At 47.6% G+C, this 24,353-nt stretch overlaps 2 protein-coding genes across 5 annotated transcripts in view; one reads left to right on the top strand and one right to left on the bottom strand.

Annotated features, from left to right (window-relative positions):
- The window catches only part of CEP162 (centrosomal protein 162), a 25,856-nt gene extending 10,193 nt beyond the window's left edge, over positions 1–15,663 (top strand). For 2 of the 4 annotated variants that reach the window (XM_076074986.1, XM_032973652.2), the window contains 18 exons: positions 288–372; positions 653–938; positions 1,605–1,812; positions 2,468–2,605; positions 3,902–4,032; positions 4,764–5,045; positions 5,401–5,523; positions 5,621–5,733; positions 6,800–6,911; positions 7,299–7,425; positions 7,542–7,705; positions 8,100–8,204; positions 8,567–8,797; positions 9,272–9,972; positions 10,433–10,574; positions 11,262–11,360; positions 12,268–12,402; positions 14,167–15,663. In XM_076074986.1, coding sequence (XP_075931101.1) covers positions 288–372; positions 653–938; positions 1,605–1,812; positions 2,468–2,605; positions 3,902–4,032; positions 4,764–5,045; positions 5,401–5,523; positions 5,621–5,733; positions 6,800–6,911; positions 7,299–7,425; positions 7,542–7,705; positions 8,100–8,204; positions 8,567–8,797; positions 9,272–9,972; positions 10,433–10,574; positions 11,262–11,360; positions 12,268–12,402; positions 14,167–14,367 — 3,383 coding nt within the window. In that variant the 3' untranslated portion in view covers positions 14,368–15,663. Of the gene's footprint in view, positions 1–287; positions 373–652; positions 939–1,604; positions 1,813–2,467; positions 2,606–3,901; positions 4,033–4,763; positions 5,046–5,400; positions 5,524–5,620; positions 5,734–6,799; positions 6,912–7,298; positions 7,426–7,541; positions 7,706–8,099; positions 8,205–8,566; positions 8,798–9,271; positions 9,973–10,432; positions 10,575–11,261; positions 11,361–12,267; positions 12,403–12,564; positions 12,995–14,166 lie in introns of those variants that run through there. The other 2 variants (XM_032973653.2, XM_032973654.2) reach the window with 2 other exon arrangements.
- Positions 15,299–24,353, bottom strand: FBXL22 (F-box and leucine rich repeat protein 22). The gene is made up of 4 exons (XM_032973655.2): positions 23,948–24,353; positions 18,703–18,938; positions 18,219–18,338; positions 15,299–17,565 (listed from the first exon to the last, which is right to left on the bottom strand). Exons 2-4 carry the CDS (start codon positions 18,927–18,929, stop codon positions 17,148–17,150), a joined length of 765 nt encoding a protein of 254 aa, XP_032829546.1. The 5' UTR covers positions 18,930–18,938; positions 23,948–24,353; the 3' UTR covers positions 15,299–17,147.

Raw genomic sequence — 24,353 nt, 5'->3', positions numbered from 1 at the left:
ATGGGAAATAGTAGTAGTAGAGCATTAGCTATGATCAGGTAGGAACTTGTTGTGGCCAGGAGTCGGGTTTTCAAGGGCAAACCGGGTAGAAATTGGGAAAATGGAGTGGCACTTTATGGGCAATAGAGTGGACGTTTAATGGAGAGACTGGATGATAATATTGGGTTTCCACCACTGGATAAGTCTCTCATTGTTGACGAGTACTACCCGCATTGTTTACATTAGTAAGGAGACACTGTGACTTTTAATTTAGACTTGTCAAACACCCATCTGTTATTTTTCTGCAGAGGAGGCTCCCACACAGGAAGAGCTGATGAGGAGAATTGAGAGTGGAATGCCGTTTGTGCGAAGCTTCGATCTGTTGCCTGCCAGGTGGGTGTAAGCTTCACTGCATTACTTCTCACCCAGCTCATGGAGTAAAGATATTCCATGTCCTTACCCCTGTACCATCCGTCTCCTTGCTCTTGTTCATGGTTACGGCACACCCCATGTACATGCCAATTCCCATGCCCTCTGAGCCCCCAAATATGTTTTGCCCCATCTTCTTCAGCTGGGCCTGTGTACACCCACTATGATATAAAAAAAATCCGCTGCTCCACGCATTGGAAGGCTTGCCGACTACCGCAACATTGTCACGCCCGGTGCTGTGCAGGTTGCACCTAGAGGGCCCCTCCGATGTGACCCCGGAGGAGTCGCAGCTGGAGCCACCTACGGCTCTGACGATCGCCGCATCCTCAGACACCCAACTCGATTTGGTGGGACCAGGCAGACGGCCTGAGGTTGACGGTGTGGCACGCGGTGGCGGTGGTGGTGGCGGTGCTGATGTTGCGGGAAACCTTGTGGAAACTGCCGACCCGTGGGGGACTGTGGCGTCGACGCGCAGGAGTGAAGGCTTGTCCCCACAACGGGGGACCGACGTGCGACACGCGATCCAGCAGGTAGAGTGGGCACACGGCAGTCATGCCCACCCGCACTGTGCAGGTTAACACCTCGTTGCGGATCTCCATGTGCTCTCACCTGATCTGGTGTCTGATTTCACTAGAACAAATCTCTTCTGAAATAACATTTTACCTTCACTTATCCGTGTCATATGGTGGGTTTTTCTATGTGGAAAGCTCATTTTAATTATCAGAAATAAAATATAATATTTCATAACATTTACTCTCCGAATAATTGCACACATTTTCGTTTGTATGCTACAGTATGTGCCACAACATTAACAGTACCTTTTGAGCTAATAAAGTAAACCAATGATGATTCCTAGTACTGATGGAAACTTTTTAATAATTCCATATTGGAGTTTTGTGGTAAGGCATTATACATGTACAGTACTTTGTCATTCCACTGCTGGAATTCGGCACCTCCATACCCTGTGGGTATTGGATGTTATCTGACTGTTCACAACGCTGGCTACTTTGGTTTGGTGAAAACGGGGCAACAGTGAACTTTGCCACACTGCCCTCTGGTGCTCACCACGGAACCCTATGGCCAATAGCGACCTGTTGTGCACAGTGGCTTGCCCATCCATGCACTCTGCAGGCTCAACATTGTGCCCGGCCCTACAGTCTTTAAAACGGGCCTGCATGTGGCCTTGTGGCGTGCAGTCTCCCAATGTAAGACTTCAGGAGAGCAGAACAGCCAGAGTCGCGGAACCCCAAGTCGTGGAGGCCCGCAAGCTTCGAACCTCCAGCCCGTATGCCAACGTGAAGAGCTCGGGGTATGGTCGTTCATCCAGCCCCGCCAGAGTCGAACGGCCCACGAAGACTGGGCGGGCATCCACCAGGCACACCCGGCCACCAGCGACTCGTGCAGGTGACCCTCGCATCTTATGCATCCGAGTGAACTACAGTCAAAGCCTCAATTATCTGTGGTCATAGGCAGTGGAAAGTGTGGCCCGCATAAAAACAAATCTGTGGATAATGCAAAACATACAATCATACTTCGCAATGGTGGTCAATTTCGGGTTGGCGAAGGGGGCAGATTAAATCCTGCCCCTCATTGAGTACTTGATTAGTATGGGTCCCCCCCCTCTATTCAGTGCAGATTCTCAGGTGTTCATGGCTCTCGAGCTTCTTTGCAACATCAAGGCAGAGCCGCATGGATGAAGACAACGTGCAAATTAGGCCATTAAACCATATTTATTTATTGCTTATATAGAAAGGGCATGAAGACGTAGAATGCCTCATTTAGTTTTTATTGATATTTAAAGTAATCGGTTTATTTTTCAACACGCTTATAGCTACATGTATACCGAGTCACTGACCCCCGACGAGTGAAGAGCAGCTCATAACAAGTCCAGCACACATGCAAATATGTACTTTTTAAATCGCCAACACAGTCAATCCACAACCCCGGATAATACACCCACGGATAATCGAGAGTTAACTGTACTGGCTAAAGCTATACTCGTTTCTGTGGCCGCCCGGTTACGACGGACCTGCTCGTGCACGGGGTATCTGTTGAACAGCCCCTGGGGGAGCCGAAAAGAAGAGCCGTGCGCCCATGCACTCGCCATCCAGGGGAAGGACGCATACAAAGACCGAACCGCGGTTGAACCCGGCCTCCACGTTCAACGCCAACCCTCGTCGCAGAGAAACCCGAAAAGGTGCTCAGCACGAAAGAGTGACAGAGGAATTTACAATCGTTAAGGACTCAGCATTTAATATCAATAGATTAATTGATACAAATTATTCTTATTCTCAAGATACATGCCTCAAATGAGACCGAGGAATATATTATTTAATGATTCGTGAAAATGTTAAGCAAGTGGTATTGTTATGCAAAATTAATTAATGAGACAAAACAAATGAGGCAGACAGTTTTAATGAGACCGTGCAAAGGAGTCAAAACATAATTTTGTTGAATTGTGACTCCATTTCATGATAATTGTTTGAATTACAGGGTGGCATGAATCTTTACATGCCCAGGGGGAACCTCAGCTGACTTTTGTTGAAAATGTATAAGCAGCTGTGTTGGCTGCCTTCAATTATGAACAGCGGTGAAACTATAATATTTTAGTGTGCATGCATGAGTTTTTGCTTGCATTTATGTAGGCGTGTGTGTGAGGAGCAACAGTGTAGCAGTGAGCATACTGCACTGCAGACCTGGCGGGCCAAGTTTAATTTCTGGTTTTGGCTAACAGCAGTGTGCGAGTGATACCTCAGCTGGTCCTGGGGCTCCTCTAGGTTGACTCAGCCTTAATTGAGCGCCCGATACAGCGTGTAAACATCAGCAAGGGGTGACAAAAGGTGGCTGGCGCTTGGTGCTGGTCACGCCACCCCCTTGTGCATGTACATATGTATGTTGAACTTCTTTTGCACTGTACATAGTCAACTGTGCAATTCAGAGTTGTGGGGGAAGGACAACAAACTCAACATCAAATGCAGTTAAATTTCGATTTAAAGCTTTCGTGACTGCAAGGATTCGTCTTCTTTGGTTCTTTCGGTAAAGTCACGTAGAATGAGAATAAAATAATAAAATAAAATAACAATAAAATTCTCACGACGTTTCGGCCACAACACAAGTCGTCCCGACAGGTTTGTTCCTTTCACCTGAAGAAGGCCCCTTGTGTTGTGGCTGAAACGTCGTGAGAATTTTATTGTGTTATTTTATTATTTTATTCTCATTCTACGTGACTTTACCGAAAGAACCAAAGAAGACCAAATGCAGTTCTTAAAGAAATGCGTTTTCAACTTAGTTTTAAAAGTGCATAGCTCCAGTGGCTCCCTAATATCGGAAGGAAGAGCGTTCCAGATGGCCGCCGAAGCGCATCTCAAAGTGCGCGATGCAGCGACCGTCTTTGTGGCGGTATGCTGGCCTCAATAGAGGCTCGCTATCAGCACTTGCCTCAACAGTATGTGTAGGCTGAGTGCGAGATCTTTGCGTCTTTTTTTTAATTTAGCCGACCTCCCGCCGGTGCCCAGGGCGGGCGTGTTCGTGGACGACGACTTCATGTCGTGCGTGCGCTCGCTGGCTGGCTACGTGGACGGGCGTGTAAGGAGTTCTCTGCTTTGCGACTCGGCTGAGAGACAAGTGAGAGCGATTGCAGAGAGTCACTCACACTCTCCAAGCGTTCACTGTTGCTTATGCAGGAAAGCCTATGCTGGGTGGCTCTTTGCAGTTGGAATTTTTGGGGATCTCACAATTTTAACCCGATTTTATAAATACTTTCAACTACCATTATACACAGTGATTTGTTTATTGTTACCATTTTGTGGTGCCAAATTATTCCCACTGATCAAAGAGGGCTTGTCCCCCCTTTAAAGCCCCTGATGCAGTAGGCAATGATGGCTCTACTGTACTGATAATTCCTAACAATTTTTTAACTGGTAAAGAGTTGTCCGTGACCTGCTGCTGCTGTATAAAATTATGATATGCTCACAATTTTTATAATTTTGAGTTAGTGGCCTAAAACACGCTTGTGTGTGCATTAGAAACACGTAATGGTGATATCATGTGCAAGGCAGATCCTATAGTCACGTTTGCGCTTTGTTTAGAAATAATAATTTTCATCTCTTGAGTTCCACCACGTTGTTTGGCATGACGTCCGACGTTCGGTGCATGTGCTGAGAGCTTCTTCAGAAGCAGAAAACATCGGAGAGTTATACGACACTACCATGGATACCAAATGAGTATTGGTTTTTTGCATGTATTACTCTTATTATTGTCACAATTTAGCTTTTCCAACATCTGCAGAGGACATGTGAATCCCCTAGTTAATACAGAAGTGTGCATTAAAGAGCTTTGCTGTTGCTTGTGTTTAGGCCGACCAACTATTTCATGGGGCCTATTCTTCCTCCCCTCCACGAGGGGGAGCCTCGCCCCCTACGAAAGAGCAGCAGGGCGTTCCCACGGCGGAGCTCCATCACGGGGATGGCCACACAGGCGCGAGGGAGAGAGCCAGTGGCTCTGTGCTTGTACAGGAGCCGAGCAAGGAGCTCCGCGATAGGTGCACGGAGTTCCTCCGCCGTGAGGAGCAGCTGAATGCGGAGCACGCGAGGGAGATCGCTGAGCTGAAGCAGCAGAACTTTGTGTTACATGCGAAAGTGAGCCTCCATTTATGCTTCGCTACTTTGTGCACAGTTAATTTCAGAATAATTATTGTAATGATTCACAGGATGAATGAAATTAGAAAATGTGTTCAAATATATATTTTTTGGCATTTTCTTGGCCGTGCCATTAACATGTTGATGCTGAAGGAGGACCATTTATCAAAACATTAACATAGTAGACATTTATTTCTGTTATTAGGGAGTGTAATTGACATAGGTGCTAAGTTTTTATTTTAAATGTGGGGTTACCGTTCGCCATTTAAATATTCAGAGTGGATGCGATGAGCATCCCTGCATCGTCTAGCACAGCAATGCCTAATCGTTCGTCTGGCTGGACTCGCCATGTCAGCTGGTCGGCGAGGAGAGTGCACGGACTGAGAGGCAGACTCCGGGCAACTCGGTGGACGAAAAACTGCACCACCTGGAGAAGGAGCTGCGTCAGCAAGAAGTCATTATCCAGGGCTACCACCAGGTGCTGGGGAGACTGCAGTGTCACTGTAAACGTTGCACGTATCATCATCGCAGTGTTGTCTCGATTGATGGTGCTGTCGTGCAATCGTGGCTTGCAGGAGAACGAGCGACTGTACAAGCAGGCTAAGGACCTCAAGACAAGGAACTGGGAGAGTGAGCAGCAAATGGTTCATGAGAACCAGCGGCTGAGCGCAGAGCTTCTAAACCTTAAGTAAGTCGTCCCTGTCGACCCATCGTCTAACAGCGATCACAGTGAATGTTGCGATATTGCTAATGCGGTAGCTAAAAAGCAATAGAATGGTACAGAGCAGTATCATTCAATAGCAATGAATAGCATTGTAAGTAATTTTAACTCTCAAATACTGTAATATAAAATAACATTTTGATTTCTTTTCATGTGCAAAAGATTACATTGATGAGAAAATGGTCCAATACCCCAATGTAGGACCATCATGAAAGCCAGTGTTGAAACACAATGATATTTCATAATAAAAATATATTTTTCGATTTAAAGCTTTCGTGACTGCAAGGATTCATCTTCTTTGGCTCTTTCGGTAAAGTCACGTAGAATGAGAATAAAATAATAAACAAAACAAACTGTCGTCCCGACAGTTTTTTGTTCCTTCACCTGAAGAAGGCCACTTGTGTTGTGGCCAAAACGTCGTGATAATTTTATTGTTTTATTTATTATTTTATTCTCATTCTTCGTGACTTTACCGAAAGAACCAAAGAAGAGGAAATAAAAATATATTTATAGGTATTTGATATTTAAAGTGACCTCTGACAGCATAGATTTTCATAATGTTTTTAATCCATAGATTCAATTTTATGTAGCTGAAATACTATCAACCCCCGTGGCTGAAGGAAGAGATTGATATCCTACTGTCAACTTACACCTCTGTAGCCTTGACCCAGGGGGTGTAGGGGATTATATCGTGCTACAGGCATCGTCATTTTAAAACTTAAGCACTATGGCCATCAGTAATTCTATCAAATGACATGAATACTTGAAGGAAATCTACACCCACACAGATAGGTTTAAAATCAAATTGTTGTACTGCTATCCCCAGGCCACCTTGCAGCCTAGCAGGTTTGGAAGTTTAATAAATATAGATGAACTACCTTTTGATGACTCCAAAGTGCTGGTTAACTGGTGTGCACCAACACCCCTTGACAGTGAAACTTCACTCGAGGTGTCTTATGTAACCCGTCATTGGGCTGTGTGACGGGTGGTCTCTTGACGCGTCCCCAATTAACTCATCGCTGTGTTGGAGCAGGGAGGAGCTGGCACAAAAGAAGGAGCAGATTTCCCACCTGAGAGAAGCCGTCGCTCCCACCCGGAACCGGTCGGTAACTGGCGACCTGGAGGGGGAGCTGTCAAGTGCGCAGGTGACGATCGACACGGCAAATCTCTCTTTCTTTTAATGATCTCGTTACGACTTTATTGTGGTGCATGCTGGTCACCACTAAGCTGGAGGCTCCAGCTGCGAATAGGATTGGTGGACCACTCAGGGACGGAGCCTGTGTGAAACACTCACCTACCCAATGGGCAACGTTGTGTCAGTAAGAAACAGCCTTGAAAGTAGTTACTTGACGAATGTGTGAAGCACAAGAGCTCATTAATTACACAGCCCTGCTTCATTTAATTGTCATATCATGGGAGGAGGAACATGAGGGGGGATGTAAATCATTATGTCTCATGGTTATCATGTCTTGAGGAAATGTATACACAAGGCGTTTAATCAGACTCATCACCTGAACCTTTGAATTGAACAGCGGGAGCTGGATAAGTTGAGACAGGAGGTGAGGAGCATGAAGCTGGCCAATCAGAGCCTGGAAGTGGAGTTGAACAAGGCCAAGAAGGAGTGCGAGAATGCCAAGACACAGGCCACCTACCTGTCAGGTGACATCTGTTAACATTGAGCTGTCTTCTCCACTACAATTGCGAACGAGGTTATTGAAGGATGATGCAGCATAAAATACAAATAGCTGAAAATAAACATGCGGCGTGGCTCGCAGGTGACAAGGAGCACGAGCTGAAGGTCGTGGAGCAGCAGCACCGGCAAGAGGTGGAGCGCCTTGCCCACAAGGTGGCGTGGTATGCCGAGAACCAGGACATGCTGGACCGCGACGCAGCGCGACTCAAGGCTGCCACTGCGCAGATTGAGGCCCTCAAGCAGCAGGTGGGGCACCGGGGCAGAACCGATATACGTACCGCGTCACGAATGTGGATCACGTAGAGCTCTTGAGTGTTGTGCGCATGTCTACACACACACACATTCACTTCTTGTGCAGAGCTGTGAAACTCTGTGTGTGCATGTCAGTATGCACACAATAGGCCACACACACAATGTGTGTGTGTGTGGCCTGGCAACTCCCAAAGCCATTTCTGTTATGTCCCGCATGTGTTAAAGTGATATAAGGAGCCTTTCGGAGAGCTGTTCTCTCTTCTGAAATTCGGTAAATGCATTGTTTGTTCGTTGAGAGCACTAGCTTTGGCAGGGATACCAAACAGTACTGTGGGTGTTACAAAAATCCATCTTTATCTGAATACTACATCCCACGTGTGCTCGCCAGGTGGAAGAGCTGCAGGCTGCCATTCGGGACCGGGGGGAACAGCGCCGCAGGAGCACGGGTGAGCGAGCGGCTGACGCCCGGAGGATTCAGGACCTGGAGAGACAGGTGAGAGAACAGTGCGTGATTTGTTGAGACAGCTCGGCCATGGTAGATTGATTGTGCTGTTGGGAAGTGTGGTGCAGCACGGGAAAAGACGGCACTCGGAAAACGGTGTCACAAGGTTCGTTGTGGTGTAACGTGGAGAGTGAGGCAGCATGCGCTATAAAACACTGTCATCAAACTGCAGTGCTAAACAGCAGAACTTAATTAAATTCAGAAAAGTTCTCAAACTTCATTGATAGTGTTAATGGTGGTTGTCATGGGTAGTGGTAATGCTTATGCCAATTAAACTAAGATGATAGTGGCATTAATGATGGTCAGGGTTTTTAATGATGGCGTCGATGATGATGATGACGACGACGATGCAGGTGCGGGAGATGGAGGACATCTTGCGCCGACGCCACCCCAACTCTCTGCCGGCGCTCATGTACGCGGCGGCGTCTGTGGGCGACCGTGCGCTGGGTTCGGACGCGGCACCAGGCGGCTCGGCCGAGCTGCTGGAGCGCCGGCTGCGCAAGCTGGAGGCGGAGTTGGAGGCCAAGGACGAGGAGGCCAAGCGTGGTCTGCGCGTCATGGAGCAGCATTACAACAAGATGAAGGTGAGTGAGGTGGCCGTGTGACTCGGGGACCTGCTACTGCCTCGGACCACTGAGCTGCAGCTGCTCAGATGCTTGGGTTCTTCGTCACCAATGGTCATACAAAACACCATAATATTCAGTATTTGGTTTCACTTGGTGTTTGTTTATTCTAGCGCTGAGAATTAACTTTTGGTTTAATTGACATGCAACCAAGGTATTTAATGGTATGCTTCTATTGTGGATAAAGAGGCCGATCAAAGTAACTTTAGTAGTTCTGTAACGTCTTATTCGAGGGCCATCCTCTGACACGAGGTAGTGCACTGCTTGCTGCGAGAGATCTGGATGGACATTTTGACATTTCGTGACACGATGCCTATAGCACAGTTGGAATTCGTTAGATGAAAGCAAGAATGTTATTATTGAATATCATTGTTAACATAAATTTTTCATCCTGCTGTGTGCCGATTTTGAATTTCACGATTCTTTGCCCTGCAGCTGCAGTACGAGCAGAGGATCAAAGGGCTGGAAGAGGTTCTTAGAGAGCGGCCGCCTCCCTCCTCCGGTGCCGGCTACTCGCCGCACTCGTCGCTCGACCACCTGTCCGTGCTCAAGGCCGGTTACGGAGCTCGCGAGCAGGCCCTGGCTGCCGAGAACGAACAGCTGCGGTGCCAGCTGCGGGAGCTGGAGGGGAGGGGCGCCGCTCCAGAGGGCCACTTCAGAGACGGCGCTCGGGACGCAACGGACCACAGCCGCCTAGAGGCGGTGGTGCACGAGATGAGGAAGAAGAATGACGAGATGGAGGGAGTGGTGGGGCGGGCGGCCGCCGGCGAAACACGGCTGGGCAGACGGGGCGGTAAAAGCGCCCGTCGCAAACACGGCAACATCAAGAAGCGTGTGCAGTTTGAGGGTGAAAGGTCGAAAGGCTTGGGTATCGCAGAGGCGAATGGTGACGTGAATGCACAGGCGCTGAACCTATACAATGATAACAAGAGTGGGAATGGTGGTGGTGGTGGTGATTGTGGTGATGGTGAGGAAGAAGAGGTGGAGGAATTGGAGGAGCGTCACCAGAGGGGTGCGGAGTCGCCCACGCAGAGCGCTCGGCTCAAGGCGGAGATGGAGCGACTGGCGCTGGATGCAGAGCACCAGCGGGTGAAACTGCAAGCCTTGCTAGCGCGGGCTGAGGCAGAGACTTGCAGGTGATGGGCACTATGAAGAGGACGCTGCTAAAGTTCACGGGAATTTCTGTCTGTAAATAATTCCTGATTTAATGGCATTCGTTACGAGTATGGAGACCCTTGTCTGCGCGTGCGTGCTTATCGTATCTTATCAATGTAATCTATATAGCGCCTTAACCAGGTGCTGTGGGGAATGGTGTGTAGTGGTTAGTGCACTTTGCTATGCTTAACAAGTGATATGTGAACAGGTTATGGCCCCCCCACCCCCTAGGTTGACGCGGCCTTAAATGTGTACCTGGTGCGGTGTGTAAACATCAGCAGTGGGAATGCAACGTCGGTTGGGCACAGTGCTGGCCGCACCACCTCATGCTAAATTTCAGCCTGAATAGATGGTCACGAGCGGCACTTTTCGTAACAGTCTATGGCGCTATAAAGAGGGATCTTTGTGTGTTTTGTACGTTTGTGAAATTAACGTGTGCAGGTCCAGGGAGGAGGCAGCAGCACAGATGGCAGCACTGAGGGATGGCCACAAGAGGGAGCTGGAGCGCTTGATGGCACAGCAAGCACTCCAGCATGCCAGCACGCGCACAGCCGAGCTCGCCAACCAGACCAGCGCTCAGGAGGTGAGCGTTTTCGCTGGACTGGACTGTGCTGGGATCTGGGGTTATGTTTACCACAGCGCCAACTGGCTGGGTGATCGTTCATAGGCGTGGTCTGTTTCGTGCTCCGCCAAACCTTTGTATGTGTAGTGGCATAGCGCTGGCTGCTGGCGAAAAAGGGGAACTGCGGTGTACGGCAGTACTCAAGTCAGCAGGCCACGATATATATGAGAGGGGGACATCTAGGGGAAAGGTCAAAGAAAGGGGCCCATCGGGAAGCCTCAGGAACCTGCTAGTAGGTTTCAGAAAGGGCGCGTGGCCGGGATGGAGCGAGGCCACGCTGAGAGTATAAGAGGGGCCCCTATGGGGGACCTCGTGGCTCTTGCTGGAAGTGGGATGCGCGTCGTGCTGCTCATGTCCATCGTCGTCACCATTCTTCTCGTCGCCGTCTCCGTGTTTGCTATCCCGGGGCGCTGCTAGTCAGACAGCCTACCAACTGTTCTAACTAAGTAGTGCCGCCGACAATAGACGGTCATAATAATAGTGTGCACTCACGTAGCGTGTGTGTTATCCCGATGGTGCTTGCTAAATAAAGAAGTGCCTCCAAGTCTTAGTGTCTCCGAGTTGAGTCACTACATATGTATGTACGTTGAACTTCTTCCGCACCGTATGTAGCCAGCCGTGCTAATGGGTGCTGATGATGCTTTGCAGGTGATGATCGCTCACCTTCGACAACAGCTATCGGAGCTGCAGGAGGAACACGAGGAGCTAATGTTGTCGCGTCGCCGCGAACAGACGCTGCAGGACCAGGTGAGTGTGCCCTGACACCAGCGTGCGTCTCGTTACGCTTTAATACTGACATTGAATAAACAATCTAACAAATTGTACTCTCGCCGAGAGCAGTGTTCTGTTAAATTCTGAAGACATTTTAAACATGTGTGCCACTTATAGTCGATACTTTTCATTTAATTAGGCAGTTAACCAGTTGAAAAGCCATTTGACATGGTGTACACTTTTCACAAGAAAGACAGGAGTTGAATACGTGGAGAAAGTCGTGGCGCAGTGGCACAAGTTAATCTGGCAATGAAAGAATATTTTTTCACAGCTCTTTGTCAATGCAATACTGAATATTTCAGTGCACTGATCAGTGTGGGTTGTTGAAGGAGTGCCGGGTGGGCTATAGCCAGTTCAGATATCATTCTCCACTAATATTATCCATTCCAGGAGTTGAACCCAGGTTGCTGGATTCATAGCACAGTGCGCTAACCACTGTGCCACCGCTAAGAAGCAAACGTTATCTGCCGCGCACTTGGGTTTTGAAGTTTGAACGCAGGCCTGCATGCCCAGGGCAAGTGCCGTGTGTGCGTGTGTGTGTGTATGTCCCTCGTGGAGAGCGGCAGGGCAGCGGTTAGCGCGCTGCGCTACGAACCCAACTACCCAAGTTCGATTTCCCGCTCATGGCCAATGCCAGTGATGATTATCTGAAATGGTCCTGGACCTCCCCTAGGTCGACTCAGCCTCAAATGAGTACATGGTGCAGTGTGTAAATATCGCCACGAGGGAGACAAAGGCGGCCGGGCGTGGTGCTGGCCACCCACCCCCTCCTGTGCCGTGCCGGCCTTCATAGGTGCTCCGCTTACAGCACTTGCCCCAACAGTCTGTTAAGGCTATTTCAGGCGTCTTTGTTCTTTGTCCCTTATGTGGTGCACGGTCACAGGTCGTGCGCCTGCTGCAGGAGCTGGGGGAGGCGAGGGAGACGCACACACCCGAGATGAAACAGTTCCGCGCGCTGGAGGCCAAGGTGGTGATGATGGAGCAGCGGCACTTGCGCAGGGAGCAGGAGCTCACGCAGGTGGGCTACTCTACTTGCCCCCCTCACGACTAGCAGCTACACACTCCAACTACTTTACACATATGAACGTATTCGCGGTACACTGGTGCGTTGGTATATATATAAAAAAACATTTTTTCGCAACAATGATTGATGTTCCCGCGATTCCGCAACCCTGTTCAGAAAATCTTGCAGGGTGCGTCAACATCAGTTCTCGTGATGTCGAAGCGGTCGGAAAAGACGAACACGAAGCTTCACAGTCTGTTGCCATATAGAACCCAGCCTGATGACATTTGACTCCTTATTCCAAAGGCAGATTTGACTCGTGCCCTAGACTTGGCCGGACGGTTCCTCGATTCATTTCCGGAATCATATCTTGGCGGACGGTGGCATCAAAAGATTACGACTTCATGGCACACGTTCGAATGGGAAAGCAGCTGCTGAATCTAAGGCAACTTCTGATGGATGGTCTGCAGCTCACTCAAGGGCAACACCGACCAATACGTCCATATGTTCAACTTCTTTCGCACATTTCGATTTAAAGCTTTCATGACTGCAGGAATTCATATTATTGGTTCTTTCGGTAAAGTCACGTAGAAGGGAAATAATAAAATAATAAAAATAAAACATTAAATAAAATTCTCACAACGCAAGCAGCCGTCCTCAGGTGAAGAAACGGAGCTGTCGGAAAGACAGCGTAGCCAACCGTGCTTATCGGCGATGCGGAAACTACAGTCAGCTGCTGGACGTGGCCCTTTCATCCCTATTCATGGTCCAGTGCCTGCGCCCCTCCTGCTTGTAGGTGCCTGTGCAGTTGCACTGCCTGCACACTTGATTTATACGTCACTGGTAGGGCCTCACTGGCAAATGTTGTGGCCTGCAATCTTGGGCATTTTCCAAACTGCAGTCATAACATGGCAACATTGGCCATCACTGAAATGTTAAAGCTGTGAGCCATATATATGTTACAATCCACACGCACAAATAAACATGAAAGAATAATAACTACATAATTGGAGTTCATGTACAGAATGTATGGGTATGTGCTGTGTGTACGTTGTTATAACCATTACCATGTGTGTCACGTGTTAGTGTTAGAGAAAGCAGATATCCCAGAACTAGATCACGTCAAGTAACTTGGTCCACAAGGTAGAGGGCAGCACTATCCTACCCGCTCTGCCATGCGAGAGTAATGTTTATCACAAAGTAAAACGAATATTTAAATTGCCAGAGCTGGAAGTTAGCCAAGTTAAGTTCATAACCAAATTCAATATGATGGTGTTTTTTGTCCTTTGGTTGGTGACCGGACTAAGGTCCGATTCATTACACACAAAGTGCTTGACACAAATGAACCTCAAAACTATGCTGATTTGAAGGAACATAAACTATCACGCGACCTTCGGTCATCCTCGCAGCAGCGGCTTTTGGCTCGCCATCGAATAAAGACAGTCACTGCATTGCGAGCTTTCAGATGCACTTCTGCGGCCGTCTGGAATGCTTTTCCGATATTAGGAATCCACTTGAGCTACATCCTGTTAAATCTAGATTTGAAAACTCGTCTCTTTAGAACTGCTTTTTGTGTTTAGTTTGTTGTCCTTCCCCCGCACCTCCAATTAGCACGGTTGGCTACATACGGTGCGAGAGAAATTCAACATACAATTTAATCGCAGGTGGATTCGAACCCAGGATCTGAGCAGTGCCAGCTCACCTATCTTTACCTCTTAGCCACCCGGCCACCAACACCTCTCCGCTGACCCTGCAAATGGGCCCATCCCCCCTAACCAGCTGGTGCAGCGCACGCGACAGAGCGGCGAGCAGGAGCGCAGCCGGGAGGCTGTCGAGTGGCGGCGCCAGGTGCTTCACAAGAACGCGGAGCTGGAGCGCTTCCGCTCGGAGCTGGACTCCATCCTGGAGGTGCTGCGGGAGCTGCAGAGGCAGGGGGTTGTCATCCCGGCCATGGGCGCAACGCGCACGGGTGCCACCTGACTCCCAAATCTTCACAAAGGCAGCGCCACAATAAGGGGACAGGGATCACTGTTGCACACACCTGTGTCACCCTCCATCTGTTAGATCGTATCCCACCCCGCGCTAAGTATCCACGTGTGCCCTGATGGAGTTGGTGGACATGGAGATGAGGAGCCAGTTATCTTCATTTTTAACGTTATAATAATTTATACTGTAAGAACAAGTGGTAAATGAGTGGATTGAGAGATGCTGTAGTCAGAATGGTGGGCCTCCATTTATACACAAAGGATCCGGGTTCAGTCCATCAATAGGGTAACAATGTCGTTTTTTATATAATGACTCATTGCACCTTAATATATAGTCCAAATAAAAAATTGTTGCAAACCTAAAAAAAATATTGTAACCCGAGCTGACCAATTGAACCCCATTCCGTCATGCCTTCCCAGTGTCTTAGCCCTTTGGCTGAAGCATCTCCTCACCAAGTGACACCGTTTTTTTCCATACTTGGATTTATGCAGAAATTATCCCCCACCTGTATTATCGTCGCACAACCCATTTTCCCGCATCTCCGCCAGCTCACTCACCAGCCCCCACCACTTGAGTGGAGGAGGTGCCGCCACTGTCTTATCAACTCCGGCGGTTGTCATCGCGCCCGCCGTGGGACTAATGTAACTAGGTGCTGTGGCTCGTAAGCAACGCATTTGAATTGTTTTCAAGGAATATGGAACACAAAAGAAACAGCTCTTATGTTGTAAATATGTACGAAGCCACATTTTCTGCGGGGGATGTTACTTGTAGCTGCACAGCTTTAAACTGAAATGTTGTTTATATGAGATCATCTTCGCAAGAGTTATTGTGACCCACTGCTACTTTAAAATCACTTTTCAGACGCCCTCCAGTGACGCACTGTTGCATGATCTAGTGGGGGTGACTACTGATGGCTGTGCGTGCATTTGAACGTAATTTTCAAATGTTCTTTTCTCATTCATGAAACTTTTAATTAATGTTTTACAGACCAGGGCACCACAGTCTGTGCATCTATAAAGTTGTTTGTTTTGCATTGTGTGTTAATTTTTAATGTCCATACCAAGGCAAGTAGGTGGTGTGTAATTGAAGTTATGTTAGCCACAATGTGAATAATGATGCATTTCTCACTTCATGTCCTGTACATTACACCGTCTATTCAGGGTGCGCTAACAAGGCTTCGCAATGGTTGTTTTTATAAAGTGGTTTACAGTAATTATTTTACCTCTGTAATCTAGACTTTGTATTGCTATATTTAATTTTTTAATAAAAAATATTTTTTGAAGTGAAGAATGGTTTTTTGGTACGTGTTGTATTTCACGCTTTATGGAAGCGTGTTTGTCGGTGGGTGTTGTAAAAACAAATATAGGGGCAGTGAATTATTTTTTTAAATACCAATTTTGGATGTGTAATTAAAAAAAAACACGATGTTAATTTCTAACTGGATGTGCCCGCGAGATTACTACTTAGGGAATTCATAAAAATATGTGCACGCTATTGTTTACAGAGCAAGGCTAGAAAATTGCATGCACAGGTATGGATCGTGTGTGGGTGTGCTCTATGTGTAGGTGTAAAGTGTAGTGCAAAAAAACAACGCGGTTTTTACCTTCTTAGATTAATTACACATGTTCCAATTTTAGTTGTTAATAAATTTACTTAATTTGTATGTTTATAATAAAAAAATAATGAAATGTAGTTCTCAATATGGACAGATTTCCAACTTCCACGTCATAACTTAACATCGCTACTGTCATTAAGTCTGCCTTATAAACAGAAAAATATGGAGTATGTATGTTGGACTTCTTTCGCATCGTACATAGCCAACCATGCTAATTTAATGTGTGGGGTAACATGTTTGGTAAAAGCCCTCTTTCAGAGCACACAGAAACAGCCAACTACTGAATGTTTATGGTCTTAGGTGGTGTTCTGTTACAGGCAGTAATATATGACAGTAGTTTGGTTATTTTTATTTTATCTGTGCTTGTATACCGCAACTGTTGCAATCTGTATAATCAGTTTTTTTTTACCGATTATATCCCAGTTCTGTTATAGAAGTCAGCATAAGTTCAAATATCCTCACTGATCTCTTAAAATCTCGCACACCATCGCACACCATGTCAGGGATTGCTTCTGGAAGATCACACACGTTTGATAGTGTCACCTGGCAGGGCAATGCAATTGCATCCTTGAGCAAACTCTGCAAGGTTCAGAGAAGAAAGGTCCCAGCGACAGTGTCATGAAGACAGACATTGAGCGAGACACTTGGAAAGAGACAGTGACGGGCACGGAGAAACAGACGCCAAGAGATATGGAGCAAGATAGGCACAGCAATGGAGGCCTTTAAAGGAGTGGGGCCCACCCCCTTCTGTCCAATTGCCAACTCTTAAGTACAACCTTGAGAGTTATTTATAGTCGCAGACTGCGTACTTCATAATCAGCCCTGCTTCAACAAGTCCCACTGAGCAGAAGGGCACAGACACGTCCCCTTTCACCTGCGGGACAGTGGATCGACCTTCACATCACGTCTCCTGTGACTACCTCGAGACATGTTGCATGGGAGGCGCGGGATAAATAATAGTAATGAATGCTGATGATGAGTATCCAAGCGGAGCTTCGGCTCTGCTCAGGGCAGTGGATGATCAAACCAGCGTAACTGATTTCGGAGCTCTGTTTTAATCCCGGTCAATTGGCCAACAGATCCCCTGACACCATGCGCCTTCTGGCCGTTGGTCCGCCGCCCACGTGGAGGATCTGCCTGCCACCCAAGCATCGTCTCGTTATCTGAAGCCCTCTCCGCCGAGCGGGGCGTTGTGCTCCGTGAGACGGTGTCCCAGGTGGCCTCCGTATCCCCATTGGGAGCACCGAGCCTTGGGTCTGCCGGGTGACGGTGGCCGAGGAGGAGGTTCGTCGGGCACGAGTGCTCCCACGCGGTCGCCGCTCAGCACCTGCAGGGCCGGGCAGGCGGCACGGATGTGCGCCAGGCCTGCCGGGGTGACGTTGCGGCACCAGTCGGCGCGCACGTGGGTCAGCCCCGGGGCGAGCCGCCCGGCCTCCTCGAGAGCGGCGTCTGTGAGCGAGCGGCAGTTGTGCAGCAACAGCGAGCGCAGGCGGGGGCAGCGGCGCAGCAGTGAGCAGAGCTGCTCGTCCGTCACGTGGGCGCACCCCGCCAGGGACAGCCGCTCCAGGTTTGGGCACCTGATGGACGCATGCCCCACAATACCAAGGATCAGATCCATTGGCTGAACCCTTTAAGGAAGATGCAACCCAATAAAATAATTACTCTAGCTCTTATATTCTTTTTTGAAATATGTTGATATATTTTCCCCCAAATGTATCCCAATTGTGCTGTTAGAGTCATGTTGTGAATTGGAGTATCCATTTGCATCTCTCCCAGAGAAGTGGAAACCTTTATGTTAGGAAATGGTTCACCTCCGTGGGGAAATAGCATACGGATTAGTGGCAATGGCAGTTTGGCTTTTCGGTAAAGTCTCAATTTTGATTGATAGATTTAATCCCTATTTTTCTCTACGCAATTATATTACATGATAATAGTGTTTTTACCCTTTTTTCTGGTAACAAAACAGGTGTTAAGATGTTAAAACACCAAACTGAAACTTTTTACAAAGAATCATGTCTGCATTAACCACTGCTTGCTTGCGGTCAGAATGCCAACATTACACTTGTGCTCGTGGCATTATAATTATATTCTACTGGGAACTCTCCCAACGAGCAGTGGTAGAAACCAACCTCTAGAAGATTAATTTGCAGAACTAATGCTGGGGGGTCAATAAATTGCCTGACTGCATTACCACATGTTACGATGTGGCGATGTGCGCGGGTGTGCTTGCCTCAGGCTGACTTGCAGCAAGAAGTCTCCCACCACGCTCTCATGCTGCCAGCACATGGCTCTCTGCAGCTCCGTCTGTCTCCACGGCTCAACGTTGCACACCTTTACGCGGCTCGAATACCTGCGGGAAAGTGGCCACCATCAGCACAGCAGCCGTCCCCTACACCTGTTCATGTGTGTCGGCCTGCCCAGAAGCAGGGCACATAGTGGGAGCATCGAACAGTGTAGGTCGACCACACTCACACATAGCCAACTAGAGAACTGCAGTTTTGGCCTGTGGTGTCCAAGTCGTCCAGGTGTGTCTCTTAAAAATAATGGCAAGTCCGGACACCCACAGCGCCCCGTGGCCCATAGGTCCCAATACAGTTGCACCACCTGCACACTCGGCAGCTACGCCACTACACGTCCAGTCTCAGTGACGTACCAGCACACGTCCACCCTCAGTAACGTACAGTACCAGCACACGTTCAGCCTCAGTAACGTACCAGCACACGTCCAGCCGGCGAAGTGCAGCCCCCAGCCGGTAGTCCCCACGGTTGAGCTCCACCAGGGAGCCAAAGCGCAGGTCGGTCCACAGGGCGGGGTCCTCGTACACGGAGCGCAGGCGCGTGCACGCGCGGGACAGGCTGGCGCGGTCCGCCCGGCCCAGGAACGAGAAGAGGTGCAGCAGGCACTCCTGGTTCAGGTGCAACAGGGTTGGGAGCTGCTCCATGTCGCGTGCCTATAGTGAAGCCAGCATAGGTGCGCCAATGAGATAAACATGAAGATAGCCAGTGTGGGTGGAAGCTCGGTGGTTCAGGGGGCTAATCGAACAAAGATGGTCACCGCATCGCGTGCTTTCAAATTCGCTTCTGCGGCCGTCTGGAATGCTCTATTGGGAAGTCACTGGAGCTATGCACTTTTAAGTCATCGAGATTGAAAACTCATTTCTTAAGAACTGTTTTTTTTATTGTCCTTCCCCCGCACCTCCGATTAGCGCAGTTGACTACGTACGGTGCAAAAGAAGTTCAACATGCATGCACATCATGATGTATTACTTGATAGCGCACCTTACACATGTGCAAAATGAGAACAGAAGCACTGACAGAATTAATAAGCACAATTGAACAGAGCACTCGCACATAGGTAACACACGTGAAGTTAGAATCACAAAAACTGTTTCCAAGACAATAACATTATTAACGTTGTATTCACTGAAGTGCATTATACATAACTTTAATCTGTAAATTGTGAGAAAGCTCATCGAAACACAAACATTGTAAATTACAGATTTTGAATTATTGTTGCATGAGGCAAGCTGGTGCCCATAGTGTACAAGTTGGGTCTCAGACATATTATTATTATCATCAGCTATGATCCAGAGTGATTTTGATTTTGATTCGGTATGTCGCAAAGATCGAGCACGCTCGACAGTGTGAGTGTCGTGGAATGACAGAGGTCGAGAAGCACTGCGCCAAGCCATGCCACCACCCTGTGACATTCCCTAGTACACGTGTAGTGTAATAGCGCCGGCTGGTGGACAGCAGCGGCAACTGTGGAGGACAGACACAGCTCACATGCCGGTGAGGGCGTGCACGGTGTATGGGCAGAGGGAGGAACTAGGGTACGGGTCACGGAGGACCCGTCTGGAGGCCCCTGGAACCTGCTAGCGGGTTCCAGAAGGGAGGCGCGGTCAGGGCGGAGCCAGGGCCGCGCTGGGAGCATAAAAGGAGCCGAGAGCGGGGGCTCGAGGCTGCCGGTTCTGGGAGTGGACTCGTCTCGTCGTCACTGTCGTCTCGTCGCCGTCGTAGCTAAACGTCTCCGCTAGATATTGCGCTACAAAGGAGAGTAGTTGGCTATCTCAGTCAGCGCCGTCAGTGTTAGATGGCTCGTGTTGTGTATAGGCTGGGCTGAGCTACTGTGGAGAGTGTGCGGACGAGACCGTGAAAGTTGTTAATAAAGTGCCTCCTAGAAACTCTGTCTCTGAATCGTTGACACTACACACGCACTCTGCTGTATGCCCGGTGATCTGACTTTAATTCCTAGCCACAGCTAACAGGGGTGTCAAATAATATCTGGACCAGTCTTGGATCCTCCATTCATGAATCTTTGCATTTACTAGCTTGGTGAAGTGCAGTATAGTTAAACAACCCCAATTACCAACAGGGCCTTTATCCAACAGTGGATTTACAAGGGACTTGACATTGCACTGATGATAAGTTATGGCAACTGTTATTAATTAAAATGTTATGATTTACATCTGACAAACACTCTTTGTAGGATGCAGAAACATTTTGAAAAGTGTTCGTTGAGTATAGATCTATGTGTGTGTGTTGAACTTATTTCGCACCGTACATAGCCTATTTAGGCAAATCAAAATAAGTTTATTTTCCAAGGTCATTCTCACAGGATGGTGCACTGTTAACTATAAGAATATAATGCGTAAATGTGTTTGTTTCACGGTGTGATGATGATCGCCCGCCCTTGCTTGTTGCAATGGACTGAAAATTCCGGGGCCTTTGCATTGGTTTACAATAGCTTTGCCCGTGAAAATGTTTATATTACAGCTAGCCGTTGGAATTACAAGGGGCTAGGCAAGCGTGGTTCCATGCCCAGTTGTTGTATCAACAAGGCGACTCGGTCGCTGTCCATGTTCAATTTCAGTTTGGCGGCATTTTCCGTATTTTTTTCGTTAAGAAAAAACACTGACGTTTCCCCCCCCCCCTCCCCTTGTTTAAGCGAGAGACGCGGGAGGAGGGCTTGGAGCAACGTCTCGGGAAAAAAAAAAAACCAGAAGCCATCGTCGCTCCGACAAACCCCCAAAATCCCAACATTTACCGACTCTGCATAAACATCGTTCGTTGGCCCTATAGATGGAGTCGTCCTCTCCGTGACCCTGTCCGCTTTGATTCAGCGAACTCGGGCTGTTCGCTAAAATGCCTCGGCCCTCCCACATCATTTCCTCTCGCAGGGCATGTTCCGTGACTTCTTGTGGTTGGCCTAGGGGACACCGAGATATCCACGTTTAGAGACATTAATTAGTACTAGTTATAAAAAATGCAAATGAAGAATTTAAATATCATGGGCGCTCCCTTGCCAGTATCAAAATATAAGAATAGGTTTTACCCTTTCTATATTTGCAGTCGGAGAAGCATCATATCATTATTTTAAGTGTGATGTACTCACGAATGTTTGTGGTATTAAATTACTTAACATCCGTGTAATATGTTGACTTTGGTTTACCTATGACCAACTCACCCACAATGCCCGATCTAGGCTGATCTCAGAAGATAAGCAGCGTTGAGCCTGTGGAGTTGCCACCAAGCATCACAGGTATTCTAGGCTGCGGGGCTGCTTTGTGGACAGGAGTTGGTAGTGCAGCCAGTTATTTTGTTATACTGTTCTACTATGTTCCCCTATCAATGCTCCCCACCTTCGCTAACCCGCACTGGCCAACGTGATGGATTATGGTCCTACAACCCCCACGAGCCACGCGGTGTGGGGAGGGACTTCATCCAGCAGTGGATTGACAAAGAGGACTGTACATTTAAAGCAAGAATAGTAATTGTTTTTTTTATATTTGATTCCTGAGATATGTTTTTTTTTCTCGTTGCTATAAGAGGTCTCCATAACTTTCCTCCACTAATAATAAGATTCTATCTTTGTACTGTGTTTTTGGTTCCATCTCCCCAAAGGATTATCGTGAATAATCATAATATAATAATATAATAACGATGTTTGATGGTGAAGATTACATTTTGTCATAACGCAGTCGTTCAATACAGATACATTTTGAGGAGGGTACTGCATGGGGATGTTTGACCCTTTTTACTTTCACAGTATTCTGTGTGGGAGAGGTAAATCAGAGTACGTGGAGAAAGACCCGCTCATTAGAGGGAGATAACACGAAAAAAATGCATGCACAACCGATTTGCTGTACTGCCACCCTCTGACCACCCCGCAGCCAAGCAGCAGGTTTGGAGTTTCACAAATGTGAAACAATAAGAAAAAGGGTTTTACCCTTTCTGGCAATAAAACAGGAGGTGTTAAGATGTTCAAACACCAAAAAATACAAAGATTTTGCAAGGAATCAAGTTCGCATTAACCGTAAGTACTTGTGGTGAACATGATTAGACAGAAGTGCTTTGCAAGCCATCTGGCTACCATGAGAGACTCGTTCATGAGGCTATCTACATATACAAACACAGAGACAATTATAACCGAGAAGATGGATTCTGGCTTAGCAATCATTGGAAGGATTTGATAAACCATTTCGGGTCTTAATTGATTGTTCACGCTTACAGTGGCTTTTAGACAGCATACATTATAAAAAAAATTTCGTCTCCCCCCTCCTCTTTTCAGAATATAGATGGACTAGTCCTAAATAAACTGCCAAATCGTTGCGCGTGGCGCTAACGTTTTTATAAATAAATAATTGCGTCGTTTAAAAATAAATTTATGCAAACCAACACACCTGAAGACGACCGTTTGAGTTATGGTCGAAACGTCGTGAGAATTTTTTTATTGTTTTATATATTTTATTATTTTGTTGTTTCCCTTCAACGTGACTTTACCGAAAAAACTAAGAATATAGATGGACTCGTCCATCTGAACAAACTGTCAAATCGCTCTCCGTGGTGCTAACGTTAAAAATAACCGCCACTTTTTCAAAATTTCTTGCTGTTGTTTTCACACCTGATGATGATTGCTTGTGTTGCAGTCGAAACGTCGTGAGAATTGGATTGTTTTATATTTTTATTCTTTTATTGTTTCCCTTCTACGTGACTTTACCGAAAGAACCAAGAATATGATTAAACCAATCATCGCCTCCAAAGCTCCGGATTATAGGCGTGACCTGTAGCCACCGCCACTCTTGTTAAGTCACGATGACCAAACCCTAATTGGTTCAATTATCGTATTTATGTAGCTATATTAGCTTATCTAACAGCTCTCGTTTATTGCGTATAAACGTAACAACACACTCGCATGTACACTCTACTGCTCCACTCCTTAACCAGAGTGCGTGCCACATGGACACTGACGGGAAAATGAAAAGACAAGCCACAGTAGCGCAATTGTGGCCCTGCAACCCAATCTGTGGACCATCATGGTAAAACCACTGCAGTCCGCGTTCTTTAAACAGAAGAATGGAACAAAAACTCCACCAACTCTCTCCTGAAGCCCTCTCGTCGCGGCTATTATGCCTCAACATTGCCATCTAGCCCCTCGACGTATTGCCATACGCAAGAACAGAATGGAAGAGACACTTTTATAAAGCACGTATGCATACAGAGACAAAAGATCCCCCGGATAGCCTTAATAGACTGTGGGTGCAAGTGATGTTAGCGAGAAGCACCTATGAAGGCCGGAACGGCACACGGGGGGGGGGGGTGGCCAGCACCACGCCCGGCCGCCTTTGTCTCCCTAGTGGTCGATGTTTACTGCATGTACCACACACACACAAACAAATTGCGTGATGATGTGCTGAGAGTGAGTGGTGCACTAGCGCAAACAACAAACAAACTCAACACATTCATCAACAACACTGCCCTAATAGAAAACAAATACTGTATATAGTTAACAATTATATAGCCCACGAATCGGGCTCTATTCATATGAGGAAGGGCCATTGCCCGAAACGTCGCCTCCTCTATATATGGGGTTCTTTTTTGCTTTTAAGACAGCGTTACTGACGTATGCGTGTGTCGAGTTGTCTGTATTGAACTTCGCGAATATTACAGCAGACATTACCTCCGGTCCGGACCCTTGAATGCAGCTCCAGTGCTTCAGTGTATTGGTGCATTGGGAGTGTTTTTCTTCCTCTTCTAACGATTAACAAAAAAAGGCTTTGGCTAAACAGCTGCCCCCGCCACACAGCACGTTGGCTGCACGACGGTCAGGCTGTATATGGTCACGGTGTACAGAGGTATTTTTGGAGTGAGTCTGCCTCTGCTCACGCAGTTCCACGCCGGTCTCTCTCCCTCTCGCCTGGATCGTGGTGATTTATATCTTGAGCCATGCAATGTTGTGGGGTGTATGTGTGGGTCGGAGTTGCGGAGGTGTGTGCGTGTGTGTGCTCGTGCGCTACGGCGTCCCGAGTTCGACTCCTGCTCATGGTCACCAACACCAGTGACGATTATGTGAACCGGTCCTGGGC

The sequence above is a fragment of the Petromyzon marinus genome, chromosome 51, assembly GCF_048934315.1.
Source record: "Petromyzon marinus isolate PM22_M1 ecotype Great Lakes invasive population chromosome 51, UKy_Petmar_22M1.pri1.0, whole genome shotgun sequence".
In the NCBI taxonomy this organism is placed as follows: domain Eukaryota; kingdom Metazoa; phylum Chordata; class Hyperoartia; order Petromyzontiformes; family Petromyzontidae; genus Petromyzon; species Petromyzon marinus.
Note: the sequence above shows the minus strand (reverse complement) of the source record. Positions and strands in the feature narration are given on the sequence as shown.

Bases quoted from the DNA above. Each gene is read 5' to 3' on its own strand.
- FBXL22 (XM_032973655.2), bottom strand. From the start codon at position 18,929: ATGGAGCAGCTCCCAACCCTGTTGCACCTGAACCAGGAGTGCCTGCTG. The intron at 18,339-18,702 runs GTACGTTACTGA...ACTTTCCCGCAG, and splicing joins CGCCGGCTGGACGTGTGCTG to GTATTCGAGCCGCGTAAAGG. The intron at 17,566-18,218 runs GCAAGCACACCC...TGCGTCCATCAG, and splicing joins TTGCTGCAAGTCAGCCTGAG to GTGCCCAAACCTGGAGCGGC.